General features: G+C 39.3%; 1 protein-coding gene across 1 annotated transcript in view; it reads right to left on the minus strand.

The window, feature by feature from the left end:
* Window positions 1–417: 417 nt before the first annotated feature.
* NETO2 (neuropilin and tolloid like 2) overlaps window positions 418–24,259 on the minus strand; it is a 53,201-nt gene continuing 29,359 nt past the window's right edge. The window contains exons 7-9 of the mRNA XM_023555671.2: window positions 14,826–15,054; window positions 4,544–4,657; window positions 418–3,193 (exon numbers count right to left, since the gene is read on the minus strand). Coding sequence (XP_023411439.2) covers window positions 2,613–3,193; window positions 4,544–4,657; window positions 14,826–15,054 — 924 coding nt within the window. The 3' untranslated portion in view covers window positions 418–2,612. The remainder of the gene's footprint in view (window positions 3,194–4,543; window positions 4,658–14,825; window positions 15,055–24,259) is intronic.

Genomic DNA, 24,259 nt, shown 5'->3' on the forward strand with positions numbered 1-24,259 from the left:
TTTGCTTTAGTTCAAGAAAAAATGAACCTCTACAGATAAGCTTGTGTTTTCTATTGCAAAAAGCAAAAATTGTTGCATTTGTTTTAGCAGGCAGAAAATTTAGAACCAAATTTGTCTTCCAAGCTTTACTTGCTAACCTGATGGGTCTGAAACCAGGTGCTTCTGTGCTATTTTAACTGTAGTGTCTTCATTAAAGGCTCTGTATTCTGTAAGCCTCTTCAAGCCCTTTAAAAAGAAGACAGGACATAAATTCCAAGAGTAAAAATACAGTTACAACTGACTCTAGATAATGTAGTTAAGGATACTGTATTTGTTTTCCTAATATAAAAAAGAGATTAAAGATGAATTTTACAGCTACTTTTACAATGGATTTAATTCTACATAGAAAATAATGCTAATTTCCCTTTCATAATCATGATGAATGAGATCACAGTTAAATTATTAAGTATTTACTATGCCAGTCAAATGTTTGTTGGTATAAGTCACCTACTAGAAAGCCTATTCAACATAGCGAAAGGACTTAGCCATCTAACCTGGCTCTGGTGTCAGTTCATTGAATACTACATTGTGTTTTTACCTTTCGAAGTTATATTTTTAAGACAGGAATTTTTTTTTTTTTAATTAAGTCATGGGTATACTGTTGTAGGTTTTCATATTTCCTTGGTATTATACTTTTTTTTTTTTTAAAGTGATCTAAGCTCATTTTGAGAGAGTATTTTATATTTGTCACAATTTTCACTAATCTGAGAATATATCTATGTAATATTTAAAATAATAAAATTCAGCGAAACTGAGAATTTACTATCAAAAATATAGAAAACAATCACTGTCCTCTTTTAAATGGCATGACTGTATCAGTTATAATTTTAAACATGGATTCTTTGCCATACATATCTTAAGATCCAAAATCTCAGTGCTATAAATACCATGATTGAAGGATCGTGTAACAATGTGTATTTTAATATAGGACTTGTGATTTAGAGCAATAAATATCATAGTGAAAAATTTCTCACAAACTAAATACAATACTAAAAGGCAACAAAAGGCTCATGTACACATTACCAAGTCTTTACAATAAATTATAGTCTACAGTTCCATCACAGCATGACCTGTACACAAAGCTGCTAACGTGAACAATGACAGAAATCCGTCATGTAGGTCTTCAATCTTGATTTAATAAAGTTTGTACAGTATCAAATAATATCAAAAGTCTAAAAAAACACAATGAGCTTTTATATTATGTTTATAAATTATTGTTTTAGATACCATAAAAAAACAAGGTCAAAAGTGCTGCTTAAAAAAAAGTGAAAGTTGTTATTCTTGATAAGAGCTAGAAAAATGTCCGTCCCAAGTAAGAAGCAATCTGAAGGCTTACACAGCTTTTCAAGAATTTCCTTTTAATTCTCATACAAATCTTGGTTACCATATACTATGAGATAAGCCAACACTAAACGGAGCTAAGTGATCTCTTTTTACAAAACTTAATAAGCAACACAGATCTGAAGATGATAAAATTGCAAATAAACATCATCACAGGCCTCTCTCCAAGCGAACTGGATGACTCTCTGCTTTACTGGAGGCAGCCATGGTGGCATAGTGTTTAAAGCACCTGGCTGCTAACCAAAAAGTTGGCGATTCAAACCCACCAGCCACTCCATGGGAGAAAGATGTGGCAGTCTGCTTCCATAAGGATTACTGCGTCAGAAACCCTATGGGGTGGTTCTGCTCTGTCGTACAGGGTCGCTAAGATGAGTCAGGCTGGACTGAACTCGGTGGCAGTGGGCTGCTTGCTGAAGTCAATGACATTGCATGTGGGAAATTTCAGAAACTTGCTAAAAGTTTCTCTCTTATGCTTCTACTTATAACTGGCAATGGTGCACACATTCCAAGGTTATGAAAATTTTCAGTATAATATAACTAGGACAAAACACGATTAAAAGGTGATAAATCATATCATCTTCTCAGACAAAACAAAGACCAAGAATTTGGTGATTAAGAGGCAGCAGAATAGAAATTGGTGAAGACAGGACAGACAGATGAAATATAACTCTGGACCTTAACTGACACCACAATAACTAGCCATAATTTGATAAATTCAAGAACAAATGTGTATATTGAAATATGCATGGTGCAGCAACCACTTGTATTTATGTAAGAAACACAAATGGTAAAATTACTGGTCTGTACAACAAATTTAGAGGAAAAAAAAAATAAAAGGAATGTAAAATGTAAAGAAAACCCTTCGTTTTAAGTTTACTGTGGATCGCATGGATAGAACTGTATTGATTAGGAACAATACTCCTGCTGCTGAAACTAACAGGCTGCCTGAGAGCCTGCTTACCACCACTGCTCTCCTCCTGAAAAACTATTCAACTACCGCTTGGTTATATGACACCACGCACTAGGTGATGTTTTTACTGCACGAAGGAAGTGCCTTGGTCGGTTTAACATATACAGACTGCCAGAGATCATTAAAACTTCACCATTACAACAGGTTAACAGTAAATGCACATCTTATCCTGACGGGAGAAAAGGACTGGCTGCTGCGAGCAGCATGGTGGGTGTGGCTGCACACATACACACCTCAGAGCAACATCACTTTTAGCAGAAGACTAGAAATCGATGGATATAGAGGCCTGTGCAGAATCTTCTCGTCCCCTGACGTAAATTTCACAGGGAATCTCCTCCATTACTCTGTCTTCTAGGGCCTGTTCAGGGCACTCGTGTGCCTGTTTGAAAGTGTAGCTACTCTTTTTGAATGTGCTATTAAACGTCTTCATCGGCTGTGGTTGTGCAAAATCATTGCGGAAAGGAAGCTCCATGGAACTGAGGTTGGTCCTGCTCTGTTTGGTGCTGGACGCTTGCGACCCACAGTGATGGTCGTGAATGCATCGCGAGGCAGTGGACGAGCGTCGCATCTTCTGGTAGCTGTCCAGCTCTTCCGACAGGTCAGCCAGGTCTGCAGACATCTCCTTGTCCCTTAGTGAAAACAGCTCGTAATGAGGAGGATCAAACACCTCTTGGAAGCCAGTTTTATTAAAAGCAGTTTTGCAAGCCATGACCTTTTTTCGAGGCTGTTTCACTTGTACTAAAATAGAAATAATGAGGAGGACCAAGACAATCCCTGATGTAATGCCAATAATTGTCCCATGAGTTTTAGTGATTTGTTCAAATAGTCCTGCTTTTTTCTTCTCTGTAGAAAGAAATAAAGAAATCATTGAGGTTTTCAAAATTCCTTAATGTAAGTCCTGTCACAAATCTGTAAGGTATTTTAAGTAGAACAATTGGGTCAAATACATCACTGATGATGCTTTTTGTGTTTTTAAGCAAAGAAACCCTTTCACTACTAGGATTTCTGATTAAAACGACCAGTCAGTTCTATACAGCTAAAGAGAACACAAAAAGATAAAGGGCTTGGTTCCTCTACCGAGCACTGCACGAAAGCATATAATTTGCAATCCAGTTAAATACACGAATACAGAAAATGCCAAAATACTCTCGTTCTGTCAAGTCTAGTTTTTTGATCTATGGCAGGTTTGACCAACCATCCCTTTTGAGTCCAAACAAACCTAACCCACTGCCGTCGAGTCGATTCTGACTCATAGTGACCCTACAGGACAAAGTAGATCTGTACCATAGAGTTTCCAAGGAGCTCCTGGTGGATTCGAACTGCCGACCTCTTGGTTAGCAGCCGTAGTACCTAACCACTATACCACCAGGGTTTCCCCTTTTTAAGTAGAGTCACAATATTTCTACTCTGGCCATAAAATAAGACTAATCCAACCCACTCAGGTATATTATCATGGTCGACTGTTCTTGAATGATTACCTGAAAATATGTCATGGCATATACTCAAGATAACTATACCAGATTACATTACCTTTTTAACTCTTAGAGGAAAAAAGGTAGACAAACTTTAGTTCTGAGACAATGATGTGACAACTACCTTACAGGCATGTGACTGCTCCCATGAGCCATCTTTATCCTTCAGAAAGTATATACTAGAATATAGCATAGGAAATTTTATGAAATGAAAATAAGCATTGCTTAGAGTCAGTCTACTTTTAAGTTGTAATGTTGAATCCATCGGCTAATTTTTAGTAAATATGTAAATTTACTAGTATTTCCATATAACGGAAAAAAGAAAAATGCTCCAGGCTATTTTTTTAAAATTATTTTGAGAACTAAATTAGTTATCTTTGCAATACAAATGACTAACTTGAACAACAATAAAAAAATACAATAAGGCCAAGAAATAGCAAGATGCATTTCTGAACAATTGAGGAGAAAAAAATACTTTGTACACCAAAAATGCTTTTGTGGAGAACAAGTACATTTCTTTGCTTTTACCAATGGCCCAGAGAAGGTCTACGATCTGCTTAGGAGAACATCTAGATTATCCGTCCCCATTTCTGCCCAAACAGTTACGCTAAGCATAACTGCAGCTATGCTAAGTGTAACTGCAGAAAAAGACACAGTAAGTCTTCAATGAAAAGCAGCAGCTACTTTTCTATCCAAGACGTTGGCCTTTGGCTGAGCTCACCTTTACAGTGGTTTTCATCCCAAGGGTATGCGCAGTTCTGGACACCGTTGCAGACTAAAGAATTATTGATGCACATGTTACTGTGGCAGAAAAAAGTGGTGCCTGTGCAGGGAGCTGCAGGAAGAAAGGAGAGAGGACACACAGGTGAGGGACCCGCCTCTGCGCTGCTAAGGTGAGAGGACACACAGGTGAGGGACCCGCCACTGAGCTGCTACGGAGAGAGGGCACACAGGTGAGGGGCCCATCTCTATTTGTTATACTCACTCTTACCTGAAAATGCCTTTCCATGACTACGTGATGAACGACAGGACAAAGGCCGATACTCTCTGATCCCGACCCACGTGAGGTTCTACTTACACTGGACACTGAAAGGCCTTTTTTAATAATTTTTTTTGAGCTTTAAGTGAACGTTTACAAGTCAAGTCAGTCTGTCACATATAACCTTATATACACCTTACTCCATACTCCCACTTACTCTCCCCCTAATGAGTCAGCCCTTCCAGCCTCTCCTTTTGTGACAATTTTGCCAGTTTCTAACCCTTTCTACCCTCCCCATCTCCCCTCCAGACAGGAGATGCCAACACAGTCTCAAGTGTCCACCTGATACAAGTAGCTCACTCTTCATCAGCATCTTTCTCCTACCCATTGTCCAGTCCCTTCCATGTCTGATGAGTTGTCTTCAGGAATGGTTCCTGTCCTGGGCCAACAGAAGGTTTGGGGACCATGACCTCCGGGATTCCTCTAGTCTCAGTCAGACCATTAAGTCTGGTCTTTTTATGAGAATTTGGGGTCTGCATCCCACTGATCTCCTGCTCCCTCAGGGGCTCTCTGTTGTGCTCCCTGTCAGGGCAATCATTGGTTGTGGCCGGGCACCATCTAGTTCTTCTGGTCTCAGGATGATGTAAGTCTCTGGTTCCTATGGCCCTTTCTGTCTCTTGGGCTCATAGTTATTGCGTGACCTTGGTGTTCTTCATTCCTGAAAGGCCATTTTTACACAGTGACATTATGAACATATTTCCCAAGGTTCTTATGGAACTAATATGTAGCCTGGTAAATATTTTCAAAAGTTCAAAAGACAATAAAGGTATATGTATCTGCCATGTAATTTCAAGTTTTGTATAAGCTGTTCTTTCAGCCTGGAATATCTTCTCCTTGCCATTCCTGGAGGCCACCTGGTCATCCCTCAAGGCATCTCCAGTGTTGATCTCTGTGAAGACTCCCTCAGTTTCCCTTGGGTGGCCAGTCACTCCTGTGTGTTCCTGTCATAGCCTACACACTCCTCTATCTGGCACTTCTCACCGTATCTGTAAATGTCTGTCATACAGATTATGGCTCAGCGTATCGACTTCTGTTAAGAAATAAAGCTATACACCAGAAACACAAGTACAGAGTAGTATAAAGTATCTCAGTGTAAAGATATACAACAAGTCTGACAGTTAAGAAGTAGGGCAGCTTACTTCTCCCTCCACTTAAACAAGATTGTAGGGGTACAACAAAAACCCTAAAAAACTAACCATTTCAACTTTTAAAATTATAATCAAACAAAATGTATTTTCTGCCTAAAAATTCTACATATTTTTCATTTTCAGAAAATACATGTTTGAGTGTCACTCTGTATCAGAGAGAACTTCAAGGATTTTTGATATTTTCTTTTTAAAGGTTCTTTTCAAAATGAAAGAAACCCCTAAAATTTTGCTGGACTGATATAAATAACCTTTTCTTCCCTCAAGATGGGGTTGAGTGGGCCCCCGGCCCTTAAATATTATCTTTTAATGAATATACAAAATAAGCATCATTAGAATAACAGCAAACATTTACCCAAAAGCAAAGCTGAGATGGCAAGGGGGGAAAGGGAAGCTACATCAATGGGAACAGAAAAAACAAAACAGAAATAAATGAGAATGCTGACAAGCTGTAAAAATTGTCACCAATGTCACAGAATAATTTCCATAAGAATTGTTAAACAGGAACCTAATTTGCTGTGTAAACTTTCACCTAAAACACAAAATATTATTTAAAAAATGAAATAACAGCCACGAATTTATTATTTCTTTCCATCTGAAGAGAAGGCACTCTCTCTAGAGTAACGTTCCTGGGCTTTTGTTTGCTCCTTGTTCTTTCCTGGGGGAAAAGAGTGAATTATTGACAAATTTAGGAGCAGGAGCTGGTGATTCACAGCTCAGCCCCTCATCTGTTTACTTTGGGGGGCAGCAGCCTCCAGGAAGCTGAAGTGCAGCTCTGAACTTCTGTGCTATTAACCCCACAGGTCTGGCCGCCACCTGACAGTCTAGCTCCTTGCCCATGTCTAGCTCTGCAGTCACTTCCGGAAAACCTGAAACCTAGGGTGTAGTCTTACAATGCTTGGGAATATCTAACCATGTTTTCCAATTACGTTATCTGTAATCAAACTGACAGTTTGGTATTCATCTTCCTGATCTCTTTTGTCTGTATCTCAATTGGCTCTGAACATGGCCTGGAAAAATGAGTATTACTTATTGGACCACCAGAAAACTCCAAAACATAATCTGATAAATACAGGTTAATTACAAAACACTCAAAACTGCTTTGTCATAACAGTGTTAACAAAACTTCTCTTTAAGGAAGAAACCTCCTGTAAGTTGTAAAAACAAAACCAAAACCAAACTCACTGCCCGCAAGTTGATTCCAACTCATAGTGACCCTACAGGACATAGCAGAACTAGCCCATACCATTTCCAAGGAGCAGCTGGTGTATTTGAACTGCTGACCTTTTGATTCCCCCCCCCCCCCCCCACTGTAAGCCAATGTGAGTTTGGCCATGACTTTTTTATTTACATACAATTTAAACAGTCCCCACATTAAACTTTTAAGCTTGGTTGTTTGCTTAAAACTTAATCTCTACAGTTTAATGACCCTAGGTGACTCTTGTGACTGGAAAGTCTGAAATAGCTAGGAACTATAAATAACTTGGGGTGCAGCTCTGTGCAGCCCTAAGTGGAAAAACAAACAAAAAGCAATAAACTAGTGATCAACAGAAACTGTTATCGGTTCACCTGTATATTTTAAGACATTTAACCTCACTGGGCCTCAGTTTCCTCTAAATAAATAGGATAGATTACAGCATATCTCAGAATTCCAGTTCTAAAATTTGCTAAGACTACAGAATGACTGGTCCCAATTGTATGGATACTTCTCAATCTGAGTGCAAAAATATTTATATAACTAAAGACTAATTCATTCAGAGACTGTTAATCTGCCAAAATGGTATCATTTAATCTACGAAAACAAGTATTTTATGATTCTTAAAAAAATGAATGACTCCCCCCCTCCCCGAGAACATGAACAAGACAAGGATGCCCCTCATCACCACTCCTATTTAACACTGTGCAGGAAGTCCTAGCCAGAGTAATGAAATAAGAAAAAGAAATAAAGGTCATCCAGATTAGAAAGGAAGAAGTAAAATTATGCCTATTTGCACATGATATGATCCTATACATAGAAAACATCAAAAATTCCACTAGAAAACTACTGGAACTAACAGATTCAGCAGAGTAGCAGGATACAAGATCAAAAATCAGTTGATTCCTATACACCAACAAAGAGAACTTTCAAGAGCAGATCAGGAAAACATTACCATTTATAATAGCCCCTAAAAAGATAAAATACTTAGGAATAAATCTAACTGGAGATATAAAAGACCTATACAAAGAAAACTGTAAGACACTACTGCAAGAAACCAAAACAGACCTACATAAATGGAAAAACATACCAGGCTCACAGATAGGAACACTCAACATTGTGAAAATGTCAGTTCTACCCAAAGCAATCTACAAATACAATGCAATCCAAATCTAAATATCAACACCATTTTTTAACAAGATGCAAATACTAATCGCCAACTTTATATGGGAACGAAAGAGGCCCCAGATAACCACAGCATTTCTGAAAAAAAGGACAAAGTAGGAGGTCTCACACCACCTGATCTCAGAACCTATTATATAGCCATGGTAGTCAGAACAGCCCGGCACTGGTACAACGACAGACACACAGATGTAAATCCACCCACCTGTGGTCGGCTGATCTTTGACAAAGGACTGTATCTTATACAATACACAAAAACGAACTCAAACTGGATCAAAGACCTACATATAAAACCTAAAACGACAAAGATCATGGAAGAAAAAATAGAGACAATGCTAGGGGCCCTAATACACGGCATAAGTACAATACAAACCATAACTAACAAAGCACAAACACCTGAAGAGAAACTGGTAACTGGGAGCTCCTAAAAATTAAACACTTACACGCTCATCAAAAGACTTTGCCAAAAGGGTAAAGAGAGAACCTACAAACTGAGAAAAAACTTTTGGCTAGAACATATCTGACAAGGGTCTAATCTCTAAAATCTACAAAATACTTCAACACCTCAACAAGAAAAAGACAAATAATCCAGTTAAAAAACGGGCAATGGGTATCAACAGACACTTCACCAAAGAAGACATTCAGGCGGCTAACAGACACATAGAAATCATTAGCCATTAAACCCACTGCCGTCGAGTCGATTCTGACTCATAGCGACCCTATAGGATAGAGTAGAACTGCCCCATAGAGTTTCCAAGGAGTACCTGGTGGATTCGAACTGCCGACCTCTTGGTTAGCAGCTGTAGTACTTAACCACTACGCCACCAGGGTTTCCCATTAGCCATTAGAGAAATGCAAATCAAAACTACAATGAGATATCAAAGACATCTCACTCTGACATTACTCGCACAAATCAAAACACAGTAAATAACAAATGTTGGAGAGGTTACAAGGAGACTGGAACACTTATGCACTGCTGGTGGGAACGTAAAATGGTACAACCACTGTGGAAAACGGTATGGCGCCTCCTTAAAAAGCTAGAAACAGAAATACCACAAGATCCAGCAATTCCACTCATAGGAACATATCCTGGAGAAATAAGAGCCATCACGTGATAGACATATGCACACCTACATTCACTGCAGCATTATTCACAATAGCAAAAAGATGGAAACCACCTAAGTGCCCATTAGCAGATGAATGGATAAACAAATTATGGTACATACATACAACAAAATACAATGATGAATTCGAGAAATATCTTACAACATGGATAAATCTGGGGGGCATTATGCTGAGTGAAATAAGTCAATCACAAAAGAACAAATACTGTATGAGACAACTATTATAAAAACCTAAGAAAAGGTTTACACACAGAAAAAAGTCTTTGATGGTTACGAGGGACGAGAGTGGTGGTAAGGGGAAAATGCTAACTAGATAGTAGGCAAGCATTGACCTTGGTGAAGGGAAATACAATACACAATATAGGGGAAGTCAGCACAACCTGACTAAAGCAAAGTCATAAAAGCTCCCTAGACACATCCAAACACCTTGAGGGCACACCAAGTTACTGGGCCTGAGGACTGGGGACCACAGTCTTGGGGGACATCTAGGTCAATTGGCATAACATAGTTCATAATGAAAATGTTCTACATCCTACTTTGGCAAGTAGTGTCTGGGGTCTTAAAGGCTTTCAAGTGGCCATTTAAGATACATCTATTGGTCCCATCCCATTTGGAGCAAAGCAGAATGAAGAAAACCAAAGACACAGGAAAATACTAGTCCAAAGGACTAAAGGACCACATGAACCACAACCTCCAGCAGCCTGAGCCCAGAAGAACTAGATGGTGTCCAGTCACCACCACTGAGTGCTCTGACAGGGATCACAATAGAGGGTCCCAGGCAGAGTGGGAAAAAAATGCAGAAGAAAATTCAAATTCACACTACTGCTCACTGCAGGGAAAGAGGACCTGAGGACTCTCTACCTCCCCATGTGCACACTACTGGTCACTGCAGGGAAAGAAGAGCACCTGAGGACTCTCTACCTCCCCATGTACACACTACTGGTCACTGCAGGGAAAGAGGACCTAAGGGCTCTCTATCTCCCCATGTGCTCACTAATGGTCACCACAGGGAAAGAAGACCTGAGGGCTCTCTACCTCCCTGTGTGCTCACTACTGCTCACTGCAGGGAAAGAGGACCTGAGGACTCTCTACCTCCCCAGGTACTTGCTCCTGGATCACTGATGGGAAAGAAGAGGCAGCACCCCTCCACGTCTGATGGGATGTGGCGATGATGCTGAAAGATGGTTCTGTCTTCCAACTAAGCCTATGGGGAGACTTAGGCAATATATGTCACTAAAAATCAAATTATGGATTTATTCTAACAAAAATATCTCCTGCTGCTTTCAAAATTCTAGTCCTAGAAATTATTTTCCTAAAGTTATATCCTTTCTTATGGAGTCTGGTGTTTGTAAGTATCTACCGCATGGGAAGAAGTCAAACATATTCCGAGTGCTATTCTACACTGGCCCTTTAAGTCAAGTTACAGACTACTTCAGTCACACCTGCAGGCTATAATAGTGTGTGGGCATGAAGTGACTCTCTCATGAAGGATTAGCCCATAAACCTCTTCTGAAACACTGATTTCATGCATTCCTAACAATTACAGATCATTAACAGTTCAGAGAAGAACAAAATAAATATTTCAATACTTTGGATTAATGATACGCATGTAAAAATTTACTATTTTGAGCTCTTAAGTGTACTGATCACAGGGAGATTTTCAAAGGGCACTCTTGTTTTATGAAAATCAAGGAAATCCCTTATTTTTATCATACACCATTTTTTCTAGAGGGTAATACACTAAGTCTGGAACATGAAGCAATGTCTATGGCAGCCTACGACCAAGTCTTACATTTACTATAAAGACAGCATTAAGGGAGACTCTTCACTGTTTAATTATCAGAACTACACCGATGGAGAAATCCTGAGTATACAGAAGAAATACCTTAACTAATATATCAGAGAACTTCTCACGTAACATTTACCCCAGGCCTTCCAAAATAAATATAATGTGAGCCAAAAATGGTAGCTAGTAGCCACAATGGAGCCCTGGTGGTAGGTACAGTGGTAAACAGCTCAGCTACTAACCAAAAGGTCAGCAGTAGCCACAATAAAAGGTAAAAAGAAACAGGAGAAACTAATTTTATTAATATATTTTATTTAACCCGATATGTTCATGCAGACTAAAGTTAACACAGCAGGCCTGCAGCTGCTATCTTTATAATGTCTTGCTTACCAATCTGGCGTTTGGCTGGCACCTAGGAATCTGGGCTTGCCTCTGTCCCCTAACTGACCAGAGTGTTTCACTGGGCTCAGGTGGTCTGTGCAAATGTTATTTATGCTGAACACTTACTTTCCTGCTGGGAATCTGGCGTTTTGGTGCATGCCAGGCTGAGGGTGTCTTCATGATCATTCCTCAATAAAAACCTTGGCTGCCGAGTCCTTAATAAGCTTGTCTGGGCAGAAAAACTGCACACATTGTTGTACTTTTCATTGCTGGAGACACGGCATGCTCAGTGTGCCCCTCATGGGAGGAGGAAGGATGAAGAGGCCTGTGTAAGCATTTCTCCAGACTCTGCTGTCTTTTGGCCTTGCCGAACCTGTCTTACATCCTTTTGCTGTAATGAATCTTATGCTGAATGCAAATCACCTAATGTGTGCATGGTCTTGGGGAGCCCTGGAGTAACATCCAAAATATCCTCATTTCAACATGTAATCAACATAAAGCATTATTAATGAGATACTTCACATTTTTTATTTTGTATTAAGTCTTTGAAATCTGGAATGTATTTTTATATTTACGACGTACTTCAATTAGGACTGGCCACATTTCAGGTGGTGCTCAATAGCAACACATGGCTTATGGACACCATATTGGACACCACAGATGCAGACGCTGGTAACAATTTGAGGGAAAAAAGTAAGAAGGCTAAAACGGCTTTCTCACCAAGTATGTCTTTTGTATAAAACACCGATTTGGAGTTATTGGAAATAGTGAAACAGCCTTTGTGTAGATAATTTTTATTTTTCAATTTTGGAAAGTTCTCCAAAAAAAAAAAAAGTTTTAGAAACAAGCTCAACAGCAGCAGTACAAGTTACTCACGGCAAATATCACGCTGAGCTTCTGACATTTCCAACGCCTGAAGAACCTGCTAAGTCCAAAACAACTCAACACTCCCTATCACACCTGTGTCATTTCCATTTCCCAAACTGGTCAGACTCAAGACTGCAGGTATTCTTGACTCATTCCTCCTTACCTTCCATTCCTGATTAGTCACAATCCTGTTGATTCTGCATCTTCTTTATCCTCACTGGCAATACTTTGATTCAAACCTTCTTGTCTAAGGAAGCAGCCTCCTAACTGGCCTCTCTGTCTCATCTAAAGCACAGCTCTCATTAGGTCATTTTGTAGTAAAAAACCCTTCAGAACTCCCCACAGTCTATAAATTAAAGTCCTGCGCATTCTGGCTTTAATCTACCTTTCTGGACTCACTTCTTCCTGCTCCCTCTACCACTACTTGTGGCCCAAATTTGCTCTAGCTCGACGCCTTTGCTCTGTTTGGAATGAGAATGAATGCGTCTACCTTCTAAAACCTATCTACTCTCCAGGACCAACTCAAAGGACCCACCTTCAAGGACCACTTGCTCCACGATTGATGCTGTCTGCCAGAAGCAAGCTGGACATTTAACAGGAAAGCACTTTAAGTCTCAAATGGTATTTATCACAGTCAATCCCGTAAAGGTCACCTAAGTGATCTTTAGTCCTTTAGGACAAGGATGGTTTCATCCACTTTTCTATCTTCAGAGTGTCAGACATAGTACCTTGCACGGTAAGTGTTAAATGCATGGAGGGCAGGCAGGAAGGCTGGTTGGCTAAACTGGCTTTAAAATTGTAAATAGAAGAGTTTAGCCGTAATATAGCCTGTGTGTGGTCATACAGTTATAATTTCAACATATAATCCATGGAATAACAATACAGTCTCTTGTTATCAGTGAAGGAAAAAACTATTAATCCCCAAATTTCTCAACAAAAAAATCTGACAATATCTCACTGTTGACACCTTTGTATTTACAAACTTTCAATCTGTACAAATCATATATATAGCTTGCCGTTATATCATCTTCATCAGTCTGGGTATGAGAACTAAAATTCTGTTTCTCTCATGACAACAGATAAGATACGCCACTTAGTTTTAGAATATACGTGATGTGAACATTCACACACTCAGCAGGATCCGGGCAATAACTTTCTTCATATAGGAGACAAATCTGACTAAAGGCCAGTCAGAGAGGCTCATCAGCCTTGTCCAAATGTAGATTAAAGTTAGAGGCCATTCAAAACCAAGTCAAAAAAAGTGGTAATTTTGAAAGCAGTCTCTTGTCAAAGCTAATGTAATATGATCTGTATTTATGATAAGCACAACACACAAAACAAACATTAGGAGGGACTGACAAGTCATTTGGGCTTTCAGGAGAGAAAAGGGCAAAAGAAAGACAGGAGAACCCATTTTTCCCTGTGAGGGTTTGTTCATCCTAATTATTGGGAGTCTAAGGAAAGAATCCTAAAATCTGTCCTCAAAGTTTCTCTACTTTCAAGCTGGGTCAGTGTCTGTATTTGAGCTGCAACATCCTTTAATACGAAGAAGTTCCCACGTGCTCACAAAAAAGTAAAGATGACTCTTAATAAAGTAAAAAAAACAAGAAAACCCCCCCAGTTCATTAAAAAACACACAACCCTTCTGGAGGGGTATCAGGCAATACTGAACTACTTACTCATTTCCTTTTTGACCCAGCAATCCCACTCCTAGGAATCCACCTTGAGGAAAACCTAAGTGCAATGCAGGACCCTAGGTTGGATCCTGGAGTAGAAAAAGGACATTTGTGGAAAAAACTGGTTCAATTTAAAAAAGGTCTATAGATTAGTTAACAGTATTGTATCAATGGAACGGCACGGGAGCTCTGTACTGTTTTTACAAGTTTCCATATCTTCTAAAATTATTTCAAAATAAAGTTGAAAAAGAATGTAACAGGACCTAGTCTTATAAGTCGGCCTATCTAAATCTTTGATTACCACCCTTCAGTGGATTCCTGTATTAGTCACTGAGCTGAATTAACACTGCTGATAATTATTTTTCATTCAGAAAATCTCGAGGGAAAACACTTCACACCCTTATAAGAGGTTAGTGTTGCAGTTTATGTGTTAACATGCTTCTTTTCACCCCTGAAGGTCAGTTCCTTGAGAACAGGAACCAAGTCTTAGTTACTTCTTTATTCTGTGATGACCATAGTCTTTGGCAAAAATAAGCGCTCAATAAATGTATTCTGAGTGAACGAAAATTATGTAAAACATCTCGATGCTATGGGAATTATTTACTTACGTTCCACAAAGGATGTAAACAGCATCCTAAACCTGCTGAGCCGGCTGCCCTCGTCTGCCCACATCCGGATTACTCCAACTCCTGTTTTAAGCATCACATCATTGGCCACGGTGCTGCAAAACTTGGCTTTCAGGTTTTCAATAGAACTGCTTCCATCATAGACTGCCACGAAGTTTCTTTTGCATTCATTTGAGTGCTCCATTTGGTAATCTAGGAACCTCAAATAAATCTGGAACATTAAAACAAAAAAATTTTAAATAATTTGAATTTCTCTATTTCTCTTATCCAGTCAACAAGGTAGGCTGAGTTGAGTCATGACAGCTGACAGATAAACGTTAATAGCTAAAAGGCTGAATGAACCCTAAATGCCTCAGATGAATGGTCCATTTCTCCGGTTGTCTTAATAGTGGAACCAAGCATTAAGGAACGTAAAGTTTTTGTTTTGTGTATAAAGAGAAGAAAATTTTTGCTCCATGAGGGATAACTGTCTTAAACATTTTCCTTATCATAGAAGCAATCTCATGGTACTGACAAACTGGGAAAAGAATCGTAATTCCGTTATTTTAACAATCACTGAGACTATTTGCTAAGTTTCAGATTTTGTTCACTTTTTAAAAAACCTTTTCAATGGTAAGATACAAAAAATACCTACATCCTGCTTTTCCTGGAACCCATCAAAAATATGTTTTCATCTTCCCCATACTCTTCATAACCATTCATATGATGTCCTACCATTTAATCACCCACTACCCTACTGCTGCTCATTTAAGCTGTTTAAAGATCTCACCTCACAGGTAAGGAATTCAATATTTTCAGAAAGATTTGAACTGTAGTATCAAAGTAAACATTCTTAGTATTCTATTTGTGTTTTGTATCCTTTCTTCAAATTTTATAGGCGGCCTGCTATCTGGCACAAACGAAGTATTTCTTAAAATATACTTGGCCCATTCCTGTTTGAAGATTTTCCTATTTGTTTTCTTTAGACTGCAGGCTTGGAAAGACTGTACAAATCTTTACAAGAATCCAGTGAAGTAGGTATCACCATTCTTTACAGGTAGGGAGGCTGGTGGTGCAACGATTAAGTGCTCAGCTGCTAACTGAAAGGTCAGCAGTGGCTCCACAGGGGAAAGACCTGGTAATCTGTTTCTAGAAAGATTACAGTCTAGATAACCCTATGGGGAAGTTCTATTCTGTCCATGGGGTTGCTATGAGTCGAAAATTAACTCAACGGCACCTAACGACGGCAGTGTATTCACAGAAGTACTACTGAAAGAGATTAAGGAGTTTGCCTAGGGTCAGGATTTGAAACCAGGTTGGTCTGATTCTAGGGTATGTTCTTCCCTCTCCCTAGGTTCTTTCTGCCTGCGCCCACTTCACCTTTTGGTCGCAGTTGCTCATGTGTGACTCTATAATTGAAATAAAATTTTAGAGAGTAGAGAATAAAGATTCCGTTGGAAAACAATACCATTTATATTATAACAGCCCATAAAAAGATAAAATACTTAGGAATAAATCTAACCAGGCACGTAAAAGACCTATACAAAGAAAACGACCAAACACTATTCCAAGAAACCAGAAGAGACCTAGGTAAATGGAAAAAACATACCACGCTCATGGATAGGATGACTCGACATTGTGAAACTATCAATGCTACCCAAAGCAATCTACAGCTACGATGCAATCCCAATTCAAATACCAACAGCATCCTTTAACGGAACAGAAACACTCATCGCCAACCTTATATGGAAAGGAAAGAGGACCCAGATAAGCAAAGCGTTATTAAAGAACAGCAGCAAAGTAGGAGGACTCACAGTACTGATCTCAGAACCTACTATACAGTATGGTAGTCAGAACAGCCTGGTACCGGTACAACAAGAGACACAGACCAATGGGACAGAATCAAGAACCCAGACGCAAATCCATCCACCTATGGTCAGCTGATCTTTGACAAAGGGCCAAAATCCATTAAATGGGGAAAACAAAGTCCTTCTAACAAATGGTGCTGGCAAAACCCGACGTTCATCTGTTAAAAAAAAAACGAAACAGGACCCACACAATAGACTACTACACAATGATAAAGAACAATGATGATTCCGTGAAATATCTCACAACATGGATGAATCTGGAGGGCATTATGCTGAGGGAAATAAGTCAATCATAACGGGACAAATATTGTATGAGACCACTACTGATAAAAACCGAAGAAAAGGTTTATACACAGAAGGAAACAATTTTTGATGGTTATGAGGGAGGGGAGGGCTGGAGAGGGGAAATCACTAACTAAATGTTAACTGTGGTGAAGGGAAAGACAATACACAACATGAGGGAAGTCAGCACAACCTGACCAAGGCAAAGGAAGACACTTAGAGGAACGTGGGAAGAAGAAAAAACAGGTAACCGCAACAAATACTATAGCGTATGCAACTCCACAACAACAGTAAAAACAAATAACTTAAAAGCAGCTACACAGGCAGATCTGTACACCGAACAGGGGAATGAGGATGTATATCCACATATATACATAGCTAGGCTACAGATACTTTTACGCATGTGTTTGTATGTACAGCATGTATATTCATAAATATAACAGAGCACAAAGGGGGCACATTCAGAGAAGCTTCCTACACACATCCAAACACCTTGAGGGACCACATTAGTGGGGCTGAAGACCATAGTTTCAGGGTACCTCTGGGTTAACTGGCATAACATAGTTCATAAAGAAAACGTTCTACATCCTACTTTGGTAGGTAACATCTGGGGTCTTAAAAGCTTGTGAGTGGCCATCTAATACACATCTATTGGTCCTATCCCGTTTGGAACAAGGGAGACCAAAAAAACCAAAGACACAAGGAAAACGTTAGTCCAAAGGACTAATGGACCACACGAACCACAGTCTCCACCAGCCTGAGCCCACAATTAGATGGTGCCCGGCTACCACCATCCAGTGGCTCTGACAGGAATCACAATAGAGGGTCCTGGACAGGGTTGGCGAAAAATGTAGAACAAAATTCAAATTCACAAAAAAAGACCAAGCTTACTGATCTCACAGAGACTGGAGGAACCCTCGAGACTATGGCTCCTGGACACCCTACTAACTCAGAACTGAAGCCACTCCTGAAGTTCGCCTTTCAGCCAAAGATTTGACAGGCCTATGAAATGAATGACAACACACATGAGGAATGTGCTTTTTAGTTCAATCGAGTACACGAGACCAAATGGGCAACGCTTGTCCAAAAGCAAACACGAGGTGCCAGGGACAGGAAAACTAGACAAACGGACACTGGGAACCTGGTGTGGAAGGGAAAGAGTGCTGACACACTGCAGGGACTGCGACCAATGTCTGAAAACAACTTATGTATAAATTTTTGAACGAGAAACTAATTTGTGCTGTAAACTTTCAAGTAAAGCATAACAAAATTTAATGATTTACTGTTCAAAACACTGATGTACAGCTTGCTATGAAAGACGTGTTCGACTTACATCAAACTGACAGGAAGCCATCGTAAGTCAGGGACTTCATGGATAACACACGTGGAAGTCTAACTGCTGGGTGTTCTACTAGCTCCACAGGCTGTTCTTTCCAGTTGTTCTGAGACATCAGTATGATGCCACCTCCACCACTTAATACAGCAAAAATGTTACAGGATGTAGGACTTTTTTCCTTCTCTGAAATATCTTGGTGGTATAAAATAGTAAACAATGAATACAGCTCAAAGAGTTAAATTTTGACCAAGTAACTTTGGTTTATTGAAACGGTCAGTGTGCCGATTCTATGAGAATAGTGGAAAATTGGCAATGAAACATCCATTTCACAAAATCTTAAGTGTAATTTTAACACAGAAGCAGTATGTCTTAAACATATCATTTATTCTCATTAATTTTTCCATCAGCTATTGTCTTAGTTATCTAGCGCTGCTGTAACAGAAATACCACAAGTGGATGGCTTTAAGAAAGAGAAATTTACTCTCTCACAGTCTAGGAGGCTCAAAGTCCGAATTTAGGGTACCAGCTCCAGGGGAAGGCTCTCTATGTCAGCTCTAGGGGAAGGCCCTTGTTATCAATCTTTCCTGGTCTAGGAGCTTCTCAGCACAGGGACCCCAGGTCCAAAGGACGCACTCTGTTCATGGCACTTTCTTGGTGGTATAAAGTCCCCAAGTCTCTCTGCTCCCTTCTCTCTTCTGTATCTCAAGAGATTGGTTTAAGACACTATCTAGTCTTGTAGATTGAGTCCTGCCTCATTAATATAACTGCTGCTAATCCTACTTCATTTCATCAGATGACAAAATGGTAGACAATCTCACAATACTGTGAGTAATGGCCTAGCCAGCTTGACAGACAACTCAATCCATGAGTTATACAACCAAAACACTCAGCTCATGGTTTTATGGTAGCAAATATCACTAATACTCTAATTATCTGTTTCTGCTGTCCAACTGTAAGGTCTTCCAATGGCTGTTATCAGAAACATGAAAACAACAGTGTTGGTGAGGATGTAGAACGATGAGAACCCTTGGCTGCTGCTGATGGGAAGGTAAAACGGTACAGCTGCCGTGGAGAACAGCTGTCAGTTCCTCAGAAAGTTAAACCTATGACCTAGAGGTTCCACTACTATGTATACTATCCATGTAGTCCTCAACTTAAGATGGGATTCTTTTGCAACAATTCTGTCCTGTCGGTTCTGATGTAAGTCAAATACCTCTTTTTTTTCTTTTTCCCATAGCAGGCTATATATCAGTGTTTTAAACAGTAAATCATAACACCGTACATCTGTGAGTTGACATCTGAGAATGGTATCAGGAAATTACCCATTGCAACACTGCATTTAGAATATATTGCTAAAGAGAAGATGTACAAAAAACAAACAAACAAAAGTCATGTTGAGTGCAGTTTGTTGTAATTTGAATACACTGTACATCAGGGACTACCTGTACCCACAGTGACTTAGAGCAGGGGCTCAAAACAAAGGCAGGTACACCAATGTTCACTGCAGCATTACCTACATACCATGGAGTATTACTCATCCATTGAGAGGAATGAAGTTCTGACACATGCTATAGCACGGGTGAACCTCGAAACATTATGCTAAGTCAGACGCAAAAGGACAAATACTTGCATAATCCCTTCTAATCCAAAATATCTAAGTAAGTAACAGCAAAGAAACAAAAACTTATTAGCCGCTGGCTACCAGAGGCTGGGGGCAATGGCAAGTGAGGAGTTATTGCTTAAGTGCTGAGTCTGTTTAGGGTGATGATAAACTTTTGGAAATGGATAGTGGTGATGGCTGCATAACATGGTGACTGTCAGAACTGTACGCTTGAAAATGGGTAAACAGCAGATGTTCTGCTAGATACGTTTTACCACAATAATACTGCTCTAAACTTCTTATACTCTCTGTGTGCATATGTATGAGAATTTCATTTGGGTATGTTCTAGAATAAAATGTGATGGCTTGCAGAACGTGGACATTTTCAACTTTACCAGAACTTGTCAGGTGGCTCTCCAAAGTGCTTATTTATTGGAGCCCTTTGAAGACCCCACAAGAAATGAAATGAAAATTCCCCCAGAAAACCACTACCATTATGGAAAAGCCACTGATAAAAACAAACTGAAACACCATTTGTATTTGACTTCTAAACACCCCATAACTTTGAGTATTTATAAATGCATATTTATCTTGGCCATCATCCATTAAGTAGCAATTTATACTTCTAAAGCATTTCTCTTTACATGCTTTAGAAGTACAAGCTGCTAGTTAACGGATGATGTTTAAGATAAATATCCATTTATGTCAGTAGGGGAGGATCTTCAGCCTGGCAGCACATTAAAGACGGATCATACTCACCACTGGCAAGAACGTGTGTGTGTGGTGGACAGGAGGCAGCAGCCCTTTTATACCTGTAAACAGTGAGCTGTTATACTGTTTTGGAAGGTAATATGGTAGCAACTAACATTAGAAATGTATAAACCTTTGATCTGGCACTACTTCTTCTAGAAGTTATCCTAACATATTACTCTCCCAATTTAGGAGAAATTTATAGCCTGCAGTTGATAGTGGCCAAAAACAAAACCACCTGAAGGTCTATCATTTCTCCTGGGCATAAGCCTAGGAGACTGCTGAGTCATACAGTAACTTCCCAGGAAACCACCATGCTGCTTCCCAGAGCGGTCATACCAGTTTACATGGCCATCAGGAATACATGGAAGTCCCAGTTGCTCTGCATCATCTCCAGCACTTGGCACTGTCATATTTTTGTTATAGTCAGTCAATGACATGTGATGAAAACCCTATGGATAACAACAGACTATTGTCCAATAAAGTGCTAGAAGATGAGTCCCCTGGGTTGCCTCAATAATGGACTCAGGCATACCAACGAACATTTCATTCTGCTGAACACGGGGTCACCATGAGTCGGAGCTGACTTGACAGTGACTAAAATGAACCAGGATATGGAGCTATCTCCCTGTGGTTTTAATTTCATTTCTGTAATGACTAAATCTTCTGCCTATTTTTAAACTGGGCTGTTTCCCTTCTTTTACTTAAACCACCACCTGTTTATTAGTTCCCAGTTTGGTAGGTCAAAGGTACAGCATGGTGTGGCTGGGTTCTCTGTTGAGTCTTTTTAGTTGTTAGCTGGCCATCAAGTTGGCCCAGACTCATGGTGACACCATGCACAATGGAATTTGACTGTTGTGATCCACAGGATTTTCACTGGTTGATTTTTCTTAAGTAGATCAGCAGCCCTTTCTTCCTATCAGGAGGCTCTGGGAAGAATGTGGCATTGGAGGACAGGTCCTCCTTCCCTTGCTTGCTGTCAGGTGAGGTCTGCTCTCATCTCCTAAAGGCCGCCTGAAGTTCTTGCCACGTGGCCCCTCCATCTTCAAAGTCAGCAACAGAGAAACTCCTCTGCGTAGAATCTCTCCCATGCTTCGAACTTCTTTTGCCAGAAGAGATCCGTCCCTTTTAGCCTCATCACTCAGTCCCTGATTATGTCAGGCCCACTGAGGATAATCATTCTTTCTTAAACTGTACCAAATATCTTCCACTGGGAGGGGATTATAGTGAGGGGTGGGTGGGTCCTTGTGGGTTGTTTTAGAATTATGCCTACTGGTTTGGTGAGCTAAAAATATTGCTATTAATACTCACAGAATAGTCCCTCTGCTCTCAGTGATTGAATTCTCGTCTTAAATGTCATACACACAGCCTTTGCACTGCTTGGGCTAAGCTAGTTTGTACCCTTGACCCTATTTAAACTCACACTCCATGTACTATACTATCTGTTTTGATAATGTTTTTGGTGAAAGAAGACACAGCAAAACAAGTTCCCATTCAACAATTTCTACAGACAATGTTCCGTGACATTGGCTACGTTCTTCAGTTGTGTCAGCACTCTCATTATTTCTGTTCTAGTTGTTCCACTTCCAATAATTCAGTCTCACTGTCCTCCAAACTTCACATCTATGCTTTAGAATAACTGTTGTCCATTTGGAGGGTTCATTTTTTTCTTACTGTTTTCAGTTCTGGATAAAAGTCTTTGAGAGATAGCTGATACACAAATATTTTCTCCCAGTCTGTTGTTTTTCATTTGACAGTATCCTTCACAGCGCAAAATATTTTAATTTTATTGAAGTCCAATACATAAATTTATCTTTTATGGATTGTCCTATCTGAAAACTCTCTGCCTAACTCAAGGCCATCAAGACCTTCTCCTACCTTTTCTTCTAAAAGTTTTATAATGTAAAATTTTATATTTAGGTCTATGATCCTTTTGAGCTAATTTTTATAAAAGGTTATCAGGTATATATGTCAAAGTTCTGTTTTGGAAGGGGTCTGGAGGCATATGGATGGTTCAATTATTATGCCATTTGTTCAAATAAAAGACTGTTCTTTCTCCACTGAATACCCCTTATCAAAAATTAGTTATCCATACTTCTGTGAATCCATTTCTGGGTTCTTCTGTTCCATTCATCTACGTATCTGTCCTTTTGTCAATACTACAATGTTTTCATTTCTGTAGCTTTATAGTAAGTCTTGAAATCAAGCAGTCTTTCAACTTTATCTTTAAAAATTACCATCTAGTTAATTCCTTTGTATTTACATTAATTTCTAGAATCAGCTGATATTTACAAAAATATAGCTGGAATTTTGACTAGGATGTGTTCAATCTATATAAATCAATTTCAGGAGGACTGACATTTTAACGATATCATTTTTTTCCAAATAAAGGATGTGTTACATGTTTTTTTTGCCAACCACGACCCCCCCGCCCCGTCTGTTATTTTCGTAAGCGCAAAATGCCTTTTTTACCCCCACGTGTTGCTAACTTCAATTGACACTGAGAAGACACAATTGAACAATGAAAAAGCAGACCTAACATAACCTAATGGCTTCATTTAAGACAACACGATAAGGTTTTCACATTCGACTGTAAGCTACTACACTATAATTATCAACTTAAATTAACAGAACCTCATAGCTTCAACTGTTTATTTTCTGATTACTGGGGGTCTACCATGCTCCATTCATGACTTTTTGACCATAGCTTACACCTTTATTATACCGTTATGATCAAAAGTAACACTTTTGGACTGTTTTTATACACACAAGCAGGAGACTAAAGAAAATGAACAGAACACTGATTCACCTATCATGTGGTAGATGGGTGAATGAGGCCAAAATTCACATCTGGAAACATGAGCAAACATGCACAGTATATGCATGGGGGTGGGCTACGCCACAACTGTCATATTTCATCATTTCTGCTCATGATATGTGTGGCACATTATTTGTGAAAAAATATAGCCTTGAGTCCGCTAACACACATATCCATTGTATCTCTCATTTAGGACTTCTTTAAATTTTTTCATCAGAGTTTTAATAGTTTCCAGTTTATAGATCCTGTACATATTTCTAATTTTGGGGGCGCTATTTTTTTTTTTATTGTAAACAGTAGTTTTTAGAATACTGAAATCCCACTGTTCATTGCTAGTATATAAAATACAATTCATCTTTATATACTGGTCTTATACCCTGCACCCTCGCTAAAAATGACTCCTTCCTGGCCTTTTTTGTAGATTTCAATTTTTTACATACACGATAATGTCATCTGACGAAAGAAAGCCTCTTTTTTGACTTGCACGTGCCGTTTCTCGCTGGTTACAACTTCGAATATGAGCTGCCTTGTTACTAACCTTGAGGGGGATAGAGTATTCAGGTTTTCACCATTAAGCATGGTATTAACTGTTTCGTTTTTTTTAGATTATTTTACCAGGGTATGGAAGTTCCCTTCTATTCCCATTTTTCTGAGTTTTTATCACGAATGGCATTGAATCTGAATAAGCTGAGACAAACGTGTTTTTTCTTGTCTGGTCTGTTAATTTCGTAGCTTATACTGATTTTTTAAATGCTAAACTAGTCTTGCATTCCTAGGATAAAC

The sequence above is a fragment of the Loxodonta africana genome, chromosome 21 (assembly GCF_030014295.1).
Source record: "Loxodonta africana isolate mLoxAfr1 chromosome 21, mLoxAfr1.hap2, whole genome shotgun sequence".
NCBI classification, from domain to species: domain Eukaryota; kingdom Metazoa; phylum Chordata; class Mammalia; order Proboscidea; family Elephantidae; genus Loxodonta; species Loxodonta africana.